This window comes from Cimex lectularius, unplaced genomic scaffold (assembly GCF_000648675.2).
Source record: "Cimex lectularius strain Harlan isolate CLEC.00 unplaced genomic scaffold, Clec_2.1 scaffold46, whole genome shotgun sequence".
In the NCBI taxonomy this organism is placed as follows: Eukaryota; Metazoa; Arthropoda; class Insecta; order Hemiptera; family Cimicidae; genus Cimex; species Cimex lectularius.
Window position 1 is genome coordinate 229,330 of NW_019392654.1, and position 21,317 is coordinate 250,646.

General features: G+C 35.0%; 2 protein-coding genes across 2 annotated transcripts; one reads left to right on the forward strand and one right to left on the reverse strand.

Moving 5' to 3' along the window:
- Nucleotides 1–1,042: 1,042 nt before the first annotated feature.
- LOC106672836 (putative nuclease HARBI1) lies at nt 1,043–2,606 on the reverse strand. The gene is made up of 3 exons (XM_014404574.2): nt 2,141–2,606; nt 1,778–2,064; nt 1,043–1,718 (listed from the first exon to the last, which is right to left on the reverse strand). The coding sequence occupies exons 1-3, from the start codon at nt 2,365–2,367 to the stop codon at nt 1,153–1,155; spliced, it is 1,080 nt and encodes a 359-aa protein (XP_014260060.1). The 5' UTR covers nt 2,368–2,606; the 3' UTR covers nt 1,043–1,152.
- Nucleotides 2,607–4,165: 1,559 nt separating this feature from the next.
- Nucleotides 4,166–19,503, forward strand: LOC106672892 (periostin). Its single transcript, XM_014404685.2, has 12 exons — nt 4,166–4,648; nt 9,544–9,795; nt 16,423–16,572; nt 16,843–16,931; nt 17,006–17,271; nt 17,345–17,543; nt 17,635–17,891; nt 18,059–18,296; nt 18,355–18,479; nt 18,554–18,736; nt 18,797–19,141; nt 19,200–19,503. Exons 1-12 carry the CDS (start codon nt 4,569–4,571, stop codon nt 19,281–19,283), a joined length of 2,268 nt encoding a protein of 755 aa, XP_014260171.1. The 5' UTR covers nt 4,166–4,568; the 3' UTR covers nt 19,284–19,503.
- The last annotated feature ends 1,814 nt before the right edge of the window (nt 19,504–21,317 follow it).

Genomic DNA, 21,317 nt, shown 5'->3' on the forward strand with positions numbered 1-21,317 from the left:
TTTCCTTTATACGATTTTCGTCTGAAATAATTTTCAGTTAAGAATCTGAATAAATATTCAAAAAATACCACAAAATTTGGTTTTTAAGAAAAATGTATAATTAAGTATGCCCTTATGTTTAATCCTAGAGAACTTCACGAAAAGTTCATTATTTATTAAGCATTCAAACGGTATAAGAATATCCACAATCCCTCCTGTTGACCACGATGACTGACAAATCTGTGATCTTTTTCTCGTGGCACCTTCAGTTACTCGTGTGGATAAATTGATTCTAAGTTTATCAGATGCTTTGAGGATTTACTTAAAACTTCAGCACTGTTCACTATTGAACTGTACACCTAAGCCCAAGTGCGTGCAAGGTTGAACCAACAATATCCCAAGTGGATTGGTAGAGGTGGAGACATCATGGATTTTCTACATTTGGGGATTCCTTAAGGAAAAGGTGTATAGTTCAGTGTGTCCAATGGTGTTTGGATCCAGAACTGTGGTAGCCCTTGTGTTTTTCTCAAATAAGGTAACGTTTGCATGGAAAAACTAATAAAAAATAGTAACTCGTCATGGACTGAAGATAGGGACTATAGAACAGAATAGAATGTTTTATGTCATATTATATATTGTGTGTAGACACGTCGAGTTACACTTGACAAACCATTAATCATTATGATACTAAGGCCCCGTTGCACCAGTCACGGTTCAAGCCGGGTTCACTGGAACGTCGTTCACAATTTGAACGAAGTTCAGCGAAGGGAGCGTTGCACCATGTGCAGGGGACCGCCGTTCAGCTGATCGCTGTTCAACCAGTCGTTGGTACAACTGATTATAGCCTTTTTGTACGGTTATAGCTATACGTCGTAGTTTTTCATTGTTTATATTGTTTGCTGTACCGCTTTCCCTAGTCTTTTTGTGTTGATTTCATTGTTTTTTTTACTGTTTTTTATTTTTTCAATCTATATTCTTTATTTGTTTAACCACTTTAATTTTGTATTGTAGTATTTCTTAAGATTAGATTATTTTAATTTACATTACATTTTTATTATTTCCTTTACACTAAATTATTATCTTTTATTATATGTACATATATGTCAATATAAATATTTATATACATTTTTGTACTACTTCTTTACATAACTTCTATACGTTCGATGGTGTGGTCTATAAGGTATCAAAATATTCGATAAATGGAATTCTTGCATTCCCATCATATTCCACTTCTCCAATTTGATTGAACTGAAGGTTAATAATTTGGGTTTCCACTTCATCATTGATGAATGGAATTGGATCTTTAAAAATGCATGATATATTGTGCAATACTGCAGTTGCTACCACAATTGGCTCAACCAAATTAAAGTTGCACCTCATTCCAATAGCAAGTATAGGAAAGCGACGTTTCCAAACACCATATGATCTCTCGACAACGTTTCTTGTCCTAATTAAGGACTCATTGTAGAGTATTTCCCCTCTTGTGGTTGGGTGATTTAATTTTGTTAGCAAGTATTTTTTTAGAGGATACCCACTGTCACCAACCAAAACAAGATCATTCATATCTCCATTTTCAAATTGTGTTTTTAAGATTGAATTTCTAAAAATGTGGGCATCGTGTGTGCTACCGGGCCACCTGGCAACAATGTTTTCGAACTTCAGCTCTGCATCGCAAACTGTCTGTACATTCAATGAAAAGAATCCTTTCCTGTTGCGAAACAGCTCTGCTTGATTACCACCTAAAAATTAAACAGAAAAACTAGAAATGGAAAAAAGATATTTGCAATTTATTTTATACCTGGAGATTGTAAACGAACATGAGTGCAATCAATAGCACCTATGCACTTTGGAAATTTGCTGATTTTGTACATTTCAGCACAGACAGCCATTCTTCCAGCTTCGTTTTTTGGAAAATGAATAAATTCTCGCCTCAATGATGCAAGAGCTCGAGAAACTCTGCGCACCATTCTACATACAGTAGATTTATGCAACCCACTGAAATCACCACAAACTGTCAAAAACGATCCTGTTGCATAAAATCGAAGTGTAGTTAGTAACATCAGTTCGGGGGAGGTAGCCTGATTTCTGAAAACATTATCAATCAAGTAAAAAAAAAAAAAAAACCATTGCTATTCAAAGCTAACTAATTAATATCACTTACCTGGTAGTTCGATGAGTGATTGAATTTCGTATTTTCTCTAATACGAAGTTCACTGCATGCTTTGTCATTCTGAATCTGTTGAAGAATTCATCATTATCCCATTCGTGAAAATGTTCCCTTCTGGTTCTAAAAACCCTTTCTTTGTTTATATGTAGAGCTACTAGCTCAAGGAAATCTTCATCGTCTGTTAATTCCTCTAATAAATAACTAGATAAAAATGCGTCCATTTCGATGTCTCAATATACGGTTAAACAACGCGCAGGTTATATTATTAAATGAACGTTGTTCAGCTCTGAACCCTGTTTAACCCGAGCTCGACGACCGTTCAGAATTGATCGACGTTCAACACTTGATCTCGGATCAATAGAGATTGAAAAACGCCGATATTTGTGTTGAACTCCGTTCAGTACTGAACCAAGGTTAAACGAAGTTGGTGCAACGGGCCCTAACAGGGACAGAATTGAAAAAAAGCTGACGATAAGAGTGTCTTTTGTACTGGACAAACTGAACTACAAGTACAGAGTCTTTACCTTGATCCTACACCGTTCATAATACACCCTATACGTATAGTTTTTGATGTAATGGACCTTGTGTCAAATAGATAATGTTTTAAAACAATTTGTATTCGTTTTCCTCCTTATTTTCCCGGTGATAGGGATAAAAGAGGTGGCGATAGGGCCTTCTATACCTCGACCTGAGTAGATCTATTGTGTTCCCTTGTTTTTATAACTCATTGGTCAACTTTAAGTTGTTAATCAACCTCCACAGCCTTGCCTTAGTATAACATTGGATTTTGCTTGTGGTTTTTCCTGTTCTAGTTGCAAGAATATGCACCTACACAGACCTTCACAGAAACATAAAATGTGTTCTGCGTTCTTCTCCTCTTCCTGGCAGTATCTGCACAGTGTTTCTTCTGTTGTACCCCTATCCAATCCATGTGCTTTCTTAAGTGGCAATGCCCTGTCAGGAGTCCAGCCAGAATCCTGGTTCGGTTGCGGTTTCCTTTCACTAATTCCTTTATCTGTTTGCGGATGGCCGTTCTATGAATCTCTCATAACTGTGGTATTGTTCCACCAGGTTTTGGACTCATTAAGGATCCATTTTAAGATATATCATCTTTTGTGGCAAGCCAGAGTTCAAGGCTCCCTCTTTTCCCGTGTCAACCTTCTCGTTGCCTCTAGACTCCGAGTGCCCAAGGCCCTATGGTCAGGTCATTAGTGTCGCTGACTAACGTCAGAGCCTCCAAGCAGTTTCAAACGCTCTTTGCCTTCAACACGAATGAGGCTAGAGCGTTTACAGCTGCTTGACTCTCAGAGAAGATGGCTATCTTCCGGGAATGCATTCCTAGCCTTTTTATTTCCCTGGGGCAGTGTTGAATCGCTATGATTTCAGACTGGAAAACTGTAGCATATTTACTTAGGTTTACCGTCAGTTCGGTCTCGATTCATCCCGAGGACTCCAGCTACCTTGCATCTACCCGTTTTTGAGCCGTCACTCCAGTCGGATTTGGCGTTCAGAGGTATTCCTATGGCCGTTTCTTCCTTTTCTGGTATACTTGTTGGTGAAGCTATATTTTGGAGCTGTAGCGTTGATTGGCATGTCGAGGCATGTCGATTAGAATATGGAGGATTGGAACGTTTAACAACACCCCCAAGGCCTCAGTTGGCGTTGTATTCGTGGCTCCAGTGACACTGGGGCAAGCTTGTTTTTGAGCGCCATTTAATAGCCTCAGTGTCTTAGCTTGCAAAGTCTTGACTACACCACCGACCCATATGTCATGTGGCATTGATCTTATGACACAAGTGTAAAGCCATAGGGTCATTTTGGGGTTACGCCTCCAGCCTTTTAATACACCTCCCCCAGGCAATGTCGGTTCTTTGGGTAGTTCCAAGTAGATGTGGATTACATGAAAGCCGCTGGACTAGTATGTCCTCTAGATATTTAGATTCTTTGGAGAATGGAATCGTCATTCCAGTAGACTTGGCATTTTTAAGCTTCCCACGGCCATGAAAATTGAATAATCTATTGGGAGGCGATTGATGACTTCCAATCAAGAAAGCTGCAAGGATTTTACAGTTTGAACAGCCTGCGAGCAGTAGGGGTCAGAGGAAGTAAAATTTATCGAAGAGCGAAGGTGTTGGATTTTTTTTTTTGCTATTGTTATTTTCCGCGATTTCCGAGGATTTCGCAACGGGCAAAGATCGAAGAATATTCTAGAATCGGTTAGTTTAGAAGGTCGAAGAAGTTGTTGATGGAAGCGGAACGAACGGCCCGGACCCCTGACGCATGCACCAGCCGTGGTCTCCCCACTTATCGAGCAGCAGGGCAGCTCCCAACTCACGACGGAAGCCGATGTCAGTTTCTATTTGACTGTCAAAGCTGAATCAATCGCTTCACTTTTCTACCAGGTCAAGGTACATTTTGAGAGATGAGAGTCGCGATTTTGGCCGTTTTGGCAATCGCCTGTCTGTCCGGCTACGCCAGGTCCGAGTCGGAATGGATGGAACAGTAAGTTAAATCTTTATTTTTTTTCCTTGATATTTCTTTTTCATTATTTATTTAAAGAAAAAACCGAATAAAACCGCTTTGTTTTATCGATGCGAAAGAGCCGGTTTTGATTAACCAAATCCCTATATTTTACAACTAAATCATCGGTCAGCCCTAACATATTTTTTTTTAATTTTAATTTATGAATTTTTAAATAAAACAAAGCGTTTTTAAATCGTGAATCAAAAAAGGAAACTAAAGGTAAAATTTTGTTTTTTACGTTTAATTAGCACATTTTAAACATTTAAGTATTTAATTAGCACGATAGAAACGCAATAGTGACCTGGACTACTTGCCACAATTTCATTTCCGGTTAATTATTTTATTTGTGTTATTTCTAAATAAAAAAGTTACAAAGACATAGGAAATTTTTTTGGAATAAAAATCAACAATTTTATTATTTTATTTGTTGTTCCGTGCGGATGAATTCACTTAGGCACGATACAATCCCGGACAATCCGCCGACCATTTGAATTAATCACGTCCGACCAACAACAACATTATTTATAACATTTATTTTTATTTATTTTTTATTAGGCAAAGGCAATCTTTAAGAAACAAGAAACATACCTATTAAAATTAAATAGGTAGTTAAATATTTAAAAAAATTCCTTACTTTTTGATCTATCTGTTTGATCTTATTTCACGAAAAAATTCCTTTTTTTAATCCTTAAAGAACCCGAATGAAAATGGCGACAAGATGAAAATCGTCAGACGGACGAAAATAGCGAGGATAGGCGGACCGAGCATCCGCAGGCTACAAAAAGGAATATCACAATTGTCCTTATTCATAAAGCCAGAATTGGTTATATAATGGACAAAAAGAAAGAAAATGTTGAATAACGGACTCGAAGGAAATCACGGAAATTCTACGAGATTTGTATATCACCCCATTTGGATCAACAGGTATTTTTTAACTGTTTGTTTTGAATTGCGCGTTTCGAAACCATTAATCTGCCTAAGTGATACCTTTAAAGAATTATGTGAAAATTACGAACCCTGTTCGTCGATGAGGGGAAAATATTTGTTAAAATACGATTTCGACTTGTTACATTTCAACTGGAACAATGCTAGTCTGTTCACGTTTTCCCGAACAATGCTTTTTAATGCCTTTTCACATACTGTGTACGTTAAAAAGCATGAAGTCGAGTTTCTTGTGTGTTGGATTTCGTAAAAACTCTCGCCTACGTGATCAAACGAGCCTTAGTTAAAACATTTGTCTTTAAAAAAAAGTTTTAAAATTTATTCAACTTACTTCCTATTTATTTATTTTTTGTATCGGGTGATCAGTACGATCTGCCGTTTTGTTAAGTTTAGTCCATCGGTCCACAATGATTTCCAACGATTGGCCTCTCCGAGGTTTTAGTATTTAACATTGCTTCTTCTGCGTTGAATTTAATAAAATATCGTCTTGAAAAAAATTAACATTAATTTTAGGCTTAATTTAAAAAAAATTAATATTAGAAAATAGAAATAAATTAAAATTATAACAGTTAGATGGGCCATTTTGTTAAGATTACTTTACTCTTCGTGTATCAGTTGAAAACAATTCAATTTAATTGTTTTCTATGTTTTCGGCTTTTCTATTTCTTGTTATTATAATTAGAAATTGTACTATGTTATTTATTATTATTAATCTGTACCCTTTTTGATTACAATTGCATAATTTTACATTATTATTATCATGTTACAATTTTTCATTTTAATTTTAGTTATGTTTGATTATTTAGTTTATTAAATGTCTCATTTTTTAATATATAAATTTTAATTTAGAAAATTCTTGTTCGTCTTTGTGTTCCTTTTAGATATAAAATCGAAAAAGTAGAAAACGGGTGGAGGGGGATTTTTAGCACGGTGTTAATCTTGGAAATTAACAAAAACGACACTAATTTCAAGTTTTCAACTGGTGTGGAAAACACGAAAACTTTCTTTTAAGCACAGTAAGATTTTTACAAAAACGAAATGGTAAGATTTAAGGTACCAAAGTCGGCGAGACAGGTATAAATCTTCGGCTTCCATTAGCCCAACCTTAAAAATCACCGTAAAAACGTAGAGATAATAATAAGTATAAAATTGCCAAACAAGACCCTTCTGTATTGATTTAAAGAAAATTTCTTAATTGCATTAAAATTTTGCAGCGTTCTTTTCGATTTCAGGACCTATTTGATCTTTATATAATTTTATGTGGAAAGAAATTACATCTATTTCCGAACTGCTTGCTGCCATCCTAGAAATAATTTAGCATATAATGCTTGAATTAAAACAATATAATTTTTTGTGAATAACGTTATTTTCCAATTATCATAAAATTATAATCCTGGAAATTGACCTTGACAAGCTTTCAGCCGTTTTGCCAAATATTATGAAAAGTATGACTTATTCCCAAAACCTCTTAATATTTACACAAAATATTAGTGTCGTCCTGTAGATAGCCTTGTTTGTTGTTATTCTTTCGAGACACGTAATCATTGTGATTTACGCTAAATGATAAGATGATTAACACTAAATGATTAATTTTATCAAGGAAAGAGTCATAAAAATATGCGAATTCGGTTTAATTCCATCGTTACAATTTTTTTTTAAATTTCTTTATAATATATATAGAATAAGTTTTATTTTAAAATAATCGAAAGGTTTTATACACAAAATCTGACTTTTTTTAACTCTGATAAATTTTTATAAAGTGGAACTGTAACAACCGGAAATATTGTTTATATACAAACTGTATTAACTAACGGATTACGTTGGAAAATGATCGCAACTTAATACGATCTTATAAAATGTTTACGAATTATTTAAACAATCTATTTATCCATTTGAAACAGTCAAACGTGTAAAAAATTCTAATAGGTCTTCTGACTCTTAAATTTATAGGTTCGCAACATTTTATAACCAAAGGTGAAACGCTATAATCAATTTGTTCATCTATATTAAAAACCTTAAAATCAATTTTTTGTTCAAAAAATTCTAAAACTCTTGATTATGAATCATAATTTACATATTATTTTTATCATCTCTTCTGCTGCTCAATGAGTAAAAGTGTTTTCATGTCGAAAAAGTTCTATTTATCACAAACTAAAATAATTTTTTCCTTTACTTGAAATAGCCTTGATGAAAAGTTAAAACGACTGGTGAGTAATCAACGCAGCCCGGTGATCGGTTATGCAGAGGAGGAGGATAATTGTCAGCCGAGCATGGCAACACGGTCTACTGAAAAGAGAATTATTATTATTATTATTATTATACTACAATATATATTGCATATTTCCGGACTGAGACTTCCACAAAAGTTGTACGCGATTATGTATGCATGTAAGTGTAAGCTACCTGGTTGTAAACGACCCGTTGTTTTGGCTGGTTTGTTTGTTGGATTTGAGTTTAAGAAAAGCGTTGAACTCTTTTCTTTCACCCAGGGAAATCAGGGTCAAAAAGGATGCCGGTTGCGTCAGTTAACTGTTGAGAAATGCATAGGAGTGAGTTACGTTTCTGTAGCTTCGGGTCGTCAACCCCCCTCGTTTAACGGTACCGTTTCTAAAATCAAGAACTACTTTCACATTTCCAATTAGAATCTATACTTGTATAAATTACTGACATGAATTGGATGGATTAGCGGTGGATTATTCCTCCAGCCCTTACACCTTTCTAAGGGTGGACGCCGGTTATTCTTGGGAATGGAGGTCGCGCTGGCCATACTTGCAAATCCGGCTTTTTTAATACATCTGCTTGTAATACATTGTTTAGATTAAGAGGTCAGCATTGATTGGGGCAGACGTCACCAGATTGACATTCCCCCCGATTAAACCATCACATTTCCCTGACGTTTTTTCCGCACTTGTTTACTCGAGAGTAGGTGAGATCGGATGACTTGATTCTGTCTAGTTTCCAGAGCGAACACAGTTTTAGAAATGGTGTATTTCACGGGAATAGAAAGCCGTGATGTTCTAGATCCGAGAAACAAAAGGTGTACTTGACGAAAAGACGTTTCATTTCTCATATTTTATCCCGTCGCATACAAGATCACTCGTACGATAGATAGATAATTATTTATCAATTTAATTTGTATTTATCTAATGTACAAAATGATAACATACAAAATACAATATATATATATATACATATATCGCAACAGCAAATAATTCTCTCTCTCTCTCTCTCTCTCTCTCTCTCTCTCTCTCTCTCTCTCGNTAAAACTACAGAACTTAATAACTATCCAACATATAGAATGGTATATGTTATTATTTCACGAGTTATTTTATTTATTAATTTTCTTTCCTGTAATTAATTGGATTAATATAGCCATATAATGATTTCGTTTTCACCATTTATCATTTATATCTGGTATTTATGGTATATATATGATATTTATCATGGATTATTTGCTTAAAACATAATGGTACGATATTATGGGTCTTGGTGGTGATTCAAGGGAAAAATCGACCGATGACAATATTTCTGAAATAAATCCACACTAATTCTTGTTGTGTACTGAGCCGACCGTCCGCCTGTGACATACTTTGCGACACACCTTTCAAAATTGATTTCACCCGGGTTATCCAGGTCAAAGAAATTTTCCACGGGATCGGAGTTTTTTTTTAAACTATTAAATGTCGACGGAAATCGAAAATGTCTGGGTGAAAAAGAATCGCCATTGTTTTTTATTATCATTTTTCATAATTGGTACTCTTCTCTTCAAACCGCCCTGTCAGTTCCTAGAGCCAATTTCAGAGTGTGCTTGTACATGAAGGATACAGTAAGGCGTAATGTCGATATAGTTTTTAGCAGTAAACCATTTATTTGACCTTATATTAGACATACCTAATGATTTAATTGCGACGTTTGTACTTTACTTGTTTCAGATTGCTCGACGAGCTGACGAAGCACGATAGGGAAGAATTGGACACGTCCGCGGCCAAGGACAAAATGGACGTCGACGCTTCCGCCTCACAGGAAAGGGAAGAAACTACCCCGAAACCGAAGAAGAAATCGGAAGAACAGGATGAATCGGATGAAGACGACGACGATGATGACATCGGCTTAGGGCCGGTGTTGAGCATGCCCAATATCTTCAGGCTTTTGACTACCCATGCTGCTAAACCATGGTGGATGGGGTGAGTAATCCATAATTATATATAAGTAATTACAAACTAATCCATAAGGAATAACTCATAGATTTTTTGTCCAGTTTTTAAACTAACCAAAAATTACTAAGGAAATCTGATATTAAATAAAACGTAAATGTTTTGTAATTTTCATACACAAATTGTACAATAGTATTAAACAGGTCAGCATGTAAACACAACACAAATATGAATGTGATCTTCCTTGTCCGTCTATTTTCGCTGTTTGTTTCGCTCCGACCAGTTCCGTTGCCATATCAAACTGTCCGGTCTGGGTTAAGACGATAAGGAATTATAAAACTTGAAACTGGGATATGATGACAGAATATTGGTGTAATATAGTATGACGTGGATTGTTATTTTCGAATCCTTGAAACGACAGATTTTCTTTTCAACTCAAACTTGGCAAACCACATCTGGCACAATTGCTCACCAACAGCATCTTCACCTTATACCACGGGATTGTTTTCGCCTTGCTTGACTGGCTGTTGACCTTTGAAGATAATAAAACATCGAACGGAAAATCGACGAAGCAAAAATTGTTGTATTATCCTATTTTGCTAAACAGTCTATATATTATTACATATTTTATTCTAACTTACCATTTCTCTGTCCTTTTATTGTAGTATTATACAGTACATTATTATATACATATATATTATCAGCAATATTTTAACTTCATCGGTGGTTATTTCTGAATTGTCTCATGTCTCCCTTTTTTGTTCGTTAGTTCTTTTACATAAAACTGTTTCTCTCCCTCTCTTCCCTCCTCTCTTCCCTCCTCTCCTCTCTCCTCTCCTCTCTCCTCTTCTCTCTCCTCTCACCTCTCCTCTCACCTCTCCTCTCTCCTCTTCTCTCTCCTCTCCTCTCACCTCTCCTCTCTCCTCTCCTCTCTCCTCTTCTCTCTCCTCTCCTCTCACCTCTCCTCTCTCCTCTCTTTCTCTCTCTTCTCTCATTCTCACTCCCTCCTACTCTATCTCTCTCTCATCTTTCTCTCTCCTCTCATTCTCGCTCCCTCTCTCTCCTCTCTCCCTCTCTCTCTCTCACTCTCTTCTCTCTTTCACTCCCTCTCTCTCCTTCTCTTCTCTCTCGCTCTCTCACCCCTCTCTATCTCTCTCTTCATCTCTTCTCCTCTCCTCTTTTCTTCTCTCACCTTTTTAATAATAACTGTTAAACGCCATTACCTTGTTATATTGAATTTATGAAAATAATCTACATAATCAGTACGAAATGTTACTCCAAAAGTTATTGCAATCTGGTGCTGCTATATTTCATGGAAATGTTATATCCTTATAAAAAAAAGTTAAAAGGTAATAGTTAACAGTACGTGATGTCATCCTTGTCTACCAAAATCGTACTTATTATATATTGCAAGTTTTGCCAGCTTTGCCAATATATCGAAGTATTTGACAATAAGTAGCTCATTTTTATGAGAAATTTTAATCTTAATTGTGTGCCTAATCTTAGAATTTTATCGGAACTTTTCTCGATAGAGGGAAAAATAATCTACTACTAATTGGGTTTCAAGATTTTCTTTCTTCTTTTAAAATTCTTACCATCATAAAACTGGAATAAATTCAAGGACGAATCAGTATCGTCGTCTTACTCATTTCCTGAAAATAACGCGCCATCAGGTCTCTGGTTAACGAGCAGAACCGTGAAATTGCGGAAAATGCCATTATATTTTCCCATCCGCTGTGTTAATTTTCCTTGATGCCAATTTGCACCGGTCGTCCTTGCACGGCCCCACTCTTCTTCCAGACCGGATAAATCATTTCCCAGGATCTCGCGGTCCTTCTCTTGGACGATTCGAGACACGTCCGAGGGGCGGCGAGTGGTTTTAAAAAGAAAAAGTTCTGTTACAGAGTCGTCGATGAATTATTCAACAGGTTCTTCTTGTACCCCGACGAACCCAAACATGATCCATGAGAATTTCCTTGCTCCATGTCGCTAAATACGTCTAAATGCTGTTGGTGAAATTAAAGAATTGCTGTTTTCGTTTATCCTAACAACGGGAATTTCAATTCTAAATTATTCTTGAGGAGAAAGATATGGAAAATCATATGTATCACCCCACGATTCAGATCTAAGGAAAAAATTGTCATTAAACAAGTCAAATTTTGATATAAATGTTGACTAGATGAGTATCACCCCAAGATTAAGAACTAGGGGGTACATTGACATTTAAAGTCAAACTTTGATGTAAATTTTGACTGGACGTTAAGTAAATTTTCAGTAGCGTACATCATTGAGAGTCCTAGGGAAAATCTGACGAATCACCCCAAGATTCGGAACTGAGGGAAACATTGACAATTACATTACATTTCACATTGCGTACATCATTGTATGTTATTCAATGATTCACAAAATGCTTCAAATTACAGGGAAAACACATTACAGTAAGGCGAGATAAGCTCCAGTTCTCGGAAAAACGTTATCTTTACCTTTATTTATAATTCCGAACGACCGAAACGCTTATCGAAATTATGGCCGAATCGCTCCACGGATTCTTAATGGCTTAAACAAAATCCCTGACCTCAGATTTATTGGAAGGTTACCATAAGTATAAATTATTAATCCTGAAGACTATAAATAAGTTATTAAAATATGATTTACGTCTGCAGTAGTTTTTTCAGTAGATACTAATATTGTGTTATTGTGTATTATATATTTTAGTGTTTTTTGCTGAATAGTACTGTAACTGTAAAGGCGACAATGGCTTTATTTCACTTCCAGAACCACAAATCAATTTGTAGTTAGAGGAAGTATTCCTTAATTGTCCAAATTTTTTGAACGATACACGAAATTACAACAGCGCAATGGCATTTACCTCTTTTTCTGACAAAAGGTACGAAAGACCAAGAGTTGGACCTTACTGTTTTAAAATACAAGGACAGATTCACTGATTCATATCGGATTTGTTGCAACCTGAGGTGAAGTTCTGTCAATTATATTTTATACACTCCGACAAAGCTGTGGATGTGCGTTCAGTACGCCCAGAAAATAAAAACCTAGGCCGAGCAGATTTGACAGCCCTTGGCTTTTTGGCTAAACCCCTTTATGCTGAAGCATACAAGCATACAGGACAACAGCTGAAACAACTCAAGACGAAAGTTTTAACTTTAACTTGTGTTTTGTTGATAGCGGATATGCACAGATTTGACAAACATACAGCAGAAGAAATAGCTGGAATTTTCCACCCTTCAGAAGGAGAACCCTCCATCGTTGTGCACTATCGTCAAAAGTTGATTTCTGTACTAATCCCTCATTGTGATTCCATGTACACAATGATACCTGTGGTGAGCCAGGACGGGACCCATAGCGACATAAGAAAACATAACTGCCGTGAACGACTAACGACTAACAATATAACAGTTTGCTTGTTATCTGCTTGCGATTCGCAATCCATTTTCCTACGTTTATATATTATTATATCGTTCCACGATTCTGACTATTGAATGGGGCTATTGTCCCAACAGGAATGCCTTTAAATTCAAATGATTCAGGACTAAACACAGTTTTCTGAATAGTCAAACACAAGACAAAAACCTAGACAGTTTGGTTTGTAGGTCAAATTTAAATTTTTTTGATATATATTTTTACTTGTTAGATTGACTTGATTGCACAGACTTGTGGTCTATGGGGTGAATGACTTGAAATTTGGTCTTTACCGATTTTCAGACCCCAACACTGAAGATAGCGATATACAGAATCTGACGGACCCAAATGTTGGTAATTGCACATCAAATTAGGTTTACTTTTATTGAATAAGAAATCGGTTGATGTCAATAATTTTATCATCCCTGATGTTTGTATTGACCATTTTGGCTAGATTCTGGTTTCTAAAAGTTTTTTTTTTCTTTTTTTTTTTGTCCCCTCGCCAACGTTCAAACAATGAAAACAATGGACTTCCTGAACGGAGGATGTCGGTCGGAATGACGTGTCTTTTGTCACACTGTCCTTCACATCGACGTTGTTTGCAACGTTTTCTTGTTGCAATACGCTTACAGATATATCACAACAACAATTATACAATTTCGACAGTTAATAAAAACATAAAAAATACTCTTCCAATTAAAACCAAAACCAGTCGACGGAACCTATTTGAATTCAAAAATTGAACTCGTGAAGGATCCAATTTTGGAAAATGCCAACTTAAGACTTATTAACCCCTCTTTTTCGACCGTCGAGTACGTCGTCATTTATAATCCCCGACCCACCTCCGCCTCGTTTATTCCAGTAAATGTCACTCTGAAGGGTGTCCGCAGGTTTAGAAAGCGTGAAGCGAGACGGGGAAAAGAGAGAGAGAAAGAAAAAAAAGAAAAACTTCCTCTATATGGGTAGATTTTAAAAAAATTTAATCACTACTACTACCCTTGGATCTATCCTTATTTATCTTAAAATATAACAAACTTCCAAAATGGACGAAAAAATATAATTTCCTTTATTTTATTTATTATTATTATTATTATTATTAATTTTTAAGGGCGTTTTAACGGCTAAGGTTTTAACATTTAAACCTTCTGTCTTAGGATAGCTATCCCTTCTGAGGCTATAAAGCTCTGTCTCCAAACATTCACTCCTAAACTAAACTATCCTATTGCCATCCAAAGCTATACTTTTTCCTTTTAAAATACTTGATTTGGAAGGCCAACTTTGTATTTTCTTTTATTGCATTTTTTTAAACTTTTTTTAACTCCTTTTTTTAACAACTGGGTGTCTCCTCAAGACTCAAGGTCCGTTCTACTAAGGCTTTATTCACAGATACAGTTTGATATCTTTTGTTTCAGGACGGAAGGCTATCTTTCTTATTTAAATTGCTATTTTGGGCATTGTGGTTTATTACCCCGCAATTTGTATTTTCTCCTATTTCATTTTTCCAGCCTCAAAGATTCCTGTAAAAAAACGAAAACTTGCACACACAACTCTCATTCAAACACTAGCAGACAAACATTTAATGGTATAACAATTGGGGAAAAAGCTTAAATTTCATTGTAAATTCCAATAAATTTGAGAAAGCTGAAAAGTGCTCTTCAAAAGGAACACTGGGGACCCAGTAACTCCTTTAAATCACTCGAAAGGTTGAGCCTTTGGCAATAAGAAAATGGACATCCTTATAAAGATTAATCCTAAGCCCTTCTTTGGTAAAATGATTCACACTGTCAATGAGTACCTGAGACAAAAGGACAAAATAAAAACAATACTTAAATTCACTTGTTGGACATAAATAATCCGAGAACCTTCTAGCAAATTTTGTAAGGAAAGAAACAACAGAATGCATCAAAGAAGATGATATGATTCTTAACAAGACACTGCAGACTGAATGGGTATCTGAAAAGATGGCATAACACAACACATTATATGCAGATTCTGGAAAAAAAATTAAAAAACAGAGATAACATCTACTTACAAACTGGGGTGCAGGAAAATAGAAGAAATTAAGTCGCTTAAACTGGGGCCTAATCAAGTGCCTTGATAAACTATTTCTCACCGGTGTGCTATAAGTACACAAAAAGGATAAAATAGCTTCTAAAGGGCGCAGTAGATTATACACTCTGAATATGAGATCTACAACTACATTTTATATNATATATACAAATTGCATATATTTTCATTTTGTAATTGTCAAAATGAAAGGGAGGTGATATTCTACAAATATTTTTCTGCCTGCTCTCTTTTTTTTTTGGGGGGGGGGGTTCTGGGGCAAAACCCTACTTTCACCATTTAGAGTCATTTAGCTTGATTTCTTCAATATAATTTATGTAAATGCAATCTGTTTAAAAATATATATTCATTTAAATTATTTTGATTAAAGAAAACATTAAGATTTGTTAATAATTATTATTCAATAGGTTTAATCTTGAGAAGATCAAATTTCATGTTATGTTACCAAATCTAAAAACACAAGTGCTTAAACATAAGTTAAAACTTATATAAGTTACTTCTTATAATAATTCTTATTAATTCTTAACATAAAACTTATGTTATAACAAACATTTTGTTTGGACATTTTTCATTTTTTTAAACAATAAATTAGTCTGCTAGATGATGAACATAATGGACAGACCAAGACGAATGGAAATTTCCAAACTACAACTACATTTGTTATTTATATAAAATAATACGTTATGAAATAAGCTGCACTATAACTAATTGTTATAAACTTTTTAAACAGGTAGTTTCAATTCCTGACCTTGCTTCACATAAATACCACAAAGAGCTAATTAATTAGCAACATCTAGAATTTCACTACTTAACGTCCAACAAGTTCTAAACTGTTTAGTAAAAATTCACTTGTTAAAAAATTTTCCTCTTTTAGAAACTTTCAAAAACATGATTACAATTCATTTGCGTTTTTTTTTTTTTTTCTCTCTGTCCAAGACAAAGTTGTCAATACAGGATTTCTCTTTGTACACAGCTTGTCAGTTGGGACAATTTAACAATCAAAGCTCATTACAGGACTCCCCCTTTATTATTCAACAAACCAATTTTCCAATTTGAAAAAAAAAAAATGGTCTGCATTCCGGAAAAGAATTGTTTCTGTTCAATTTGCGATCCAGACAATAATTCAGAATAAGCGAATATGAACTCGACGATTTAATGATTTATTACTTTCAGTGAACACGTTTGCATCGAAAGGACCGAAGGTACGAAGGATGACGATGAATCTGGCAAGTCGACACCGTACTCTGGCATTTTCATCATGACCGGTACTGCAAGGTACTCCACCTGCCAAAACGGACCCAACAAATACGTTTGCACTACAGTGTAAGTTAATTATTTGCATAATAAAATGTATTTAAACATAGTTGATAAAAATTATAGTATGTCTAGTATACCAATGATTTATAATATTTATTTATTACTTTATTCTCAGTTGTATTCATAAAATACAGCCTAATTAAAAGTTTAAAAGTAAAGATTTAAGTGATTAATGTTTAAAAGTAAAGACACATTTATTTAAATTAAATGGATTTATATTTTTTTTTTAATTTATTTAATTGCTATATCTTTATCATTCTGTTTAAATGTTTCCAGTGTACAAGAGAATGGAAAAACGACAAAATCTACTATTGTAAAGAAGTGTTGTAAAGGATTCAGATTAGGTGCTTCCGGTTGTGAGAAAAGTGAGTCTTCCTTAATATTTCAATTATTAATTAGTTTTGTAAAAAAAAAAATTAATTTTTTTCCTTTATTTTAGTTGAAACTAAACCAATTGAAGAGATCGCCATGGATCTTGGGTGCAGTGAGTTTACCAATTTGGCCAAAAAGGAAGGCTTGGAGGAAGAGTTGGAAGGTGAAAAAACCATCTTCCTGCCACTCGATTCGGCCATGAATGAAGTTGATAACACAAACTCTATACTTACTAACGAAGTGTTGGAACCAGCAGACAAAATGAAGAGATCTTCAGTAGAACAACACATCGTGGATGGTGTTGTAGAAAGAGGAGAATTTGAAAATGACATGGTTCGTTTCATTTTTTTTCTTTTATACATATTATTTAGCAACAAAACTCACCTGTAAATATGAATTTGTATAGGTACTCAACACAATGAACAACTCTACCATTAGAATTAATGGATATCCAGGAGGAATAATTACAGCCAACTGTGTTCCAATAAATAAGACTGATAAATTTACAAAGAATAGTGTCATTCATGTTGTTGAAAAACTTTTGACAAGCCCAGAAAAAACAGTAGGAGAAATTTTACAAGAACACTACCCAAAGTTTAAAACGTGTAAGTTAATTTAAAAAATAACTACTGGCTTTATATTTAACACTTGTTTTTATTTTTTATGTAATTTATTTTATTTTTATTTTTTTAATAGTCCTAGAAAGTGCAAATTTGGTGAAAGATTTGGACTCGAAAGACAGTTCATTCACCATTCTTGCAGTCAGTGATAAAAATCTTGATAATTTTGACCCTGAAAATGCAAACTGCCTTAGCACCATCCTCAAGCACCACGTCATCCCTAGAACAGTTTGCACAGCCGGTGCCAAGAACGGAAAGATTTTCAGCTCTGATGTACAAGGCGAATATGTCAGTTTTGAAAATGACAATGACAACCTAATCGTAGGTGGAAAGGTAGGCTAATTGTGTATTTACCATAAAAATCACAGGTCCATCTGAGAAGCCATAAAACTAATATGAAAGATAATCAGAACTTAATTTTATACAATAAGATACTATACAATGAAATATTTCTTTTTTTATGGTTTGTTAACAATTTGTCAATATCTGAATTTTTATAGGCCAAGATGAACAGGCCCGATATCCTCGGCTCCAACGGTGTTGTGCATGAAATTGACCAGTTGATTACACCCCCGTCTGCAGTAGGTGCTCTGGACCTCCTACGTAAAACAAATCATACTCGCTTCCTTGACCTAATTGAAAAGTCAGGCCTGATGCAATGGCTTGAAAAGGCAAAGAACATCACTCTCTTTGTCCCGGTTGAGGAGTCCTTGGAAAAACTTGAAAAGTTGGAAAAAGGTATGTCAGACATATTTCATATGATTGGTCAAATATTTTCACAATTTTTTTTTTTCAGAGGAACTTGTAAATGCAATTAAGTACCACATCGCTCATGGCAAACATGATTTGCACAACCTTTCTGTATCTAATGGCATCCCAACTAAGCACGGCGAGGATATCAAAGTGACCAGCAACAGAAATGTAACTTACTAATTAATTTTAATTTAAACAAGCTTTTCGAGATGAACAAGCTTCAATGAATAAAAATATTTTAGATTCTGGCGTCTCTTTTTGGATCTCCGGGTTTAGATGTTCAGTGCGCTCGTTTGACCAGGGTTGATGGACAAATATGTAACGGAGTGGCTCACGAAGTCTCAAAGCCTATCCTTCCACCGTGGAAATCCTTCATGGATGTACTTGAAAACCCAGACTTTTCAAAATTCAAATCCACCATCCAAGTAAGTACAATCGCTCCAGCTTGGTCTGTACAGTCCAAAATATTCTTTTTTTTTTTACAGAATACCAAGTTATTCGAGAAGTTGAAGAATTCAGAGAGCTCAAGAGGGTTCACTCTGCTTGCCGTTAAGAATGACGGATTTGACAAACTGAGCGAGAGAGACATGAAACTCCTTCAGGAAGACGAGGACACCAAGGAACGATTCCTCCAGTCTCACGTACTCCCGGGCAGCACTTGCTGCAGCAGAATGAACGGAGGCCCTTGGCCGTTTGTCAGCCCTATCAGGAACATCCTGGGACAAGTGCTTTCCTTCGACAGGACCAGATCTGGAATGAAACTCGGAGGAGCCAAAATTCAAGAATGTGACCTTGTAGCTAAAGACGGCATTGTGCACGTCATCGAAGAGGTAAGCGGTCACTGAGCTTAGTACAATGAGTCTCTATTAACGAAAACTTCATTTTCAGCCTTTAAACACCTCTGCAAGGCTCGCCGGACACAGCATTTCAGTTAGGAAGCCTGGATCTGAAATTATCTTGACAGGATTTTAATCTTTTTACAGTTATTATTTTTATATGTTTGAAATATATGTAAATAATTGGTAATACTAAAAACATATAAAATGAAAAAGTGATATTTTTTATTGTGAAATTAAGAATTTATACTAGGTATTATTGTTTATGTTTAGGAGTTATACAAGAGCAATTAATCTGTTATGGATCTTACTATGGATGTTGAATAGAGTAAAATAAATATATTATACAATGTAAATATTTTATTTATCTTCCAATACTGAATAATGGTTTCTGTGCAAACAGAGTTGAGCCTATCACTTCTTGCAGTCCACAGGCAATTTCAGCCTTCATAATTTACAATAGTCAGCAGGCATCAAAAATAACCCACCCAGGGTGTTGCACATCGACCCTCTCACATCATACCTTCATGCTAATAAATTATATTCTTCAATTACTTAAGGTTTTTAGTTGAGATAAAAAAGTCAGTGTCACTAGATATGCCACTACTCTACCACTCCAGCTATCGTGACTTCGATCCACTTTTTATTTCAACTAAAAACCTTAATTAATTGAAAGATATTAATTGGTCAAGCGGACCACAAAAACTAGTGAATTATATTCACAACCTAGCAATTTTCCAGCAATAATAAAAATGTTTCAAATCAGAACAGTGGACCTAGATATTTGCTGCCTTTCTCAAGCACGAGAGCTAAGGAATTGCACCCTTCAATTAAGAGGGACACATCAAACATCCTATCTCCAAATGCCGGACACATCCAGCGGGGGCTTTGGCCCAAAAATGTGTCCTTGTGCGGCCTATTCTTAATCGTGTGAAAATGACCTTTCTTGTATGTTACATCCTCAAAGGGCTACTTATCAAAAGTACTCTTGATGTGATGCTACCACTTTATTTTAATCTTATTTTTTAATGAATTTTTAGCTTCAGAGGTGCCAGATCGAGTTATTTAATTCCAGAAATTGTGATGTCCTGCCCTTAGCCGCCTCATATGCTTTTTTCAATATTGAGAACAAAAGAATTTCTGGGATATTTTAAATCAATAGTGTTCACCAAATGAGAATTATAAATTAAAATCTTGAACACGTGATATTTTATTGTAAATTACTTTATCACCTTATTCTGTAAGGCTTTTTTTTTCTTTTGGGTGGAGAGGTTTAATGTGATATCAGATATACTCATATATAGTGTAACACAAGATTATCAAAAAGTAAGTTCATCTCGCAACAACTGAAATCCTAGATATTCAGCAATACACAGGATTCCTTCGATCAACACCTGTTGATGTTTTACTCATGGATTCAGGTGATCTCCCTCTTTACCTAAGAAGGCCTCCTTTCAGTTAAATTTAATATAAATGTATTGGCGTTAAATTCACTTGATACTAAAATGATGGCATATAAATATTGGGTAAAAAATTCTACCTCTGCAGCTTTTTGGACATAAACTGCTATAAATAAACAAAATATATTTTAAAAAAATCATATCACAAGTATGCCAGGCAAAAAGTGGTTTGATTTTGATTTCCTAAAACAGAAATCTTTTAAATTTAACCAGAACAAATTCTGTACTAATCATACATTGATATCTTCAGCATATAGGAATTATAAAAGCCTGTACTCTGCTAAAAAAAAAAAAAAATCGTTTTACAGATCAGCTATTGCTGGGATAGAAGGATGCTGCTAGAAGCCTGTGGGAAAAAACACTAAAAAAAGAAACTACCTTTAGTCCTTATTTGCAACCAAATGAAGGGGATACCCATTTTAAACACCTTTTGTCTAATGACAATGCATTAGACTGAAAAATTAGTAAAGAAGAAATTATGAATGTTGCAAATATGAAAAAGCAAAAATGATAAAACCCTGGGGCTCATAACAGTGCTCAAATTTCTGGAAAAAAAATTTCCACAGGATTTACTATACTACAAAATATATTTAATAAAATACGATTTGAAAATACCTAAATTTTTCAAAGTACCTACTATTTTCCCAATTGATAAAAAGACAATTCAAAAAAAGTGGGAAAATATAGAGGAAACTCTCTTAATATAATCG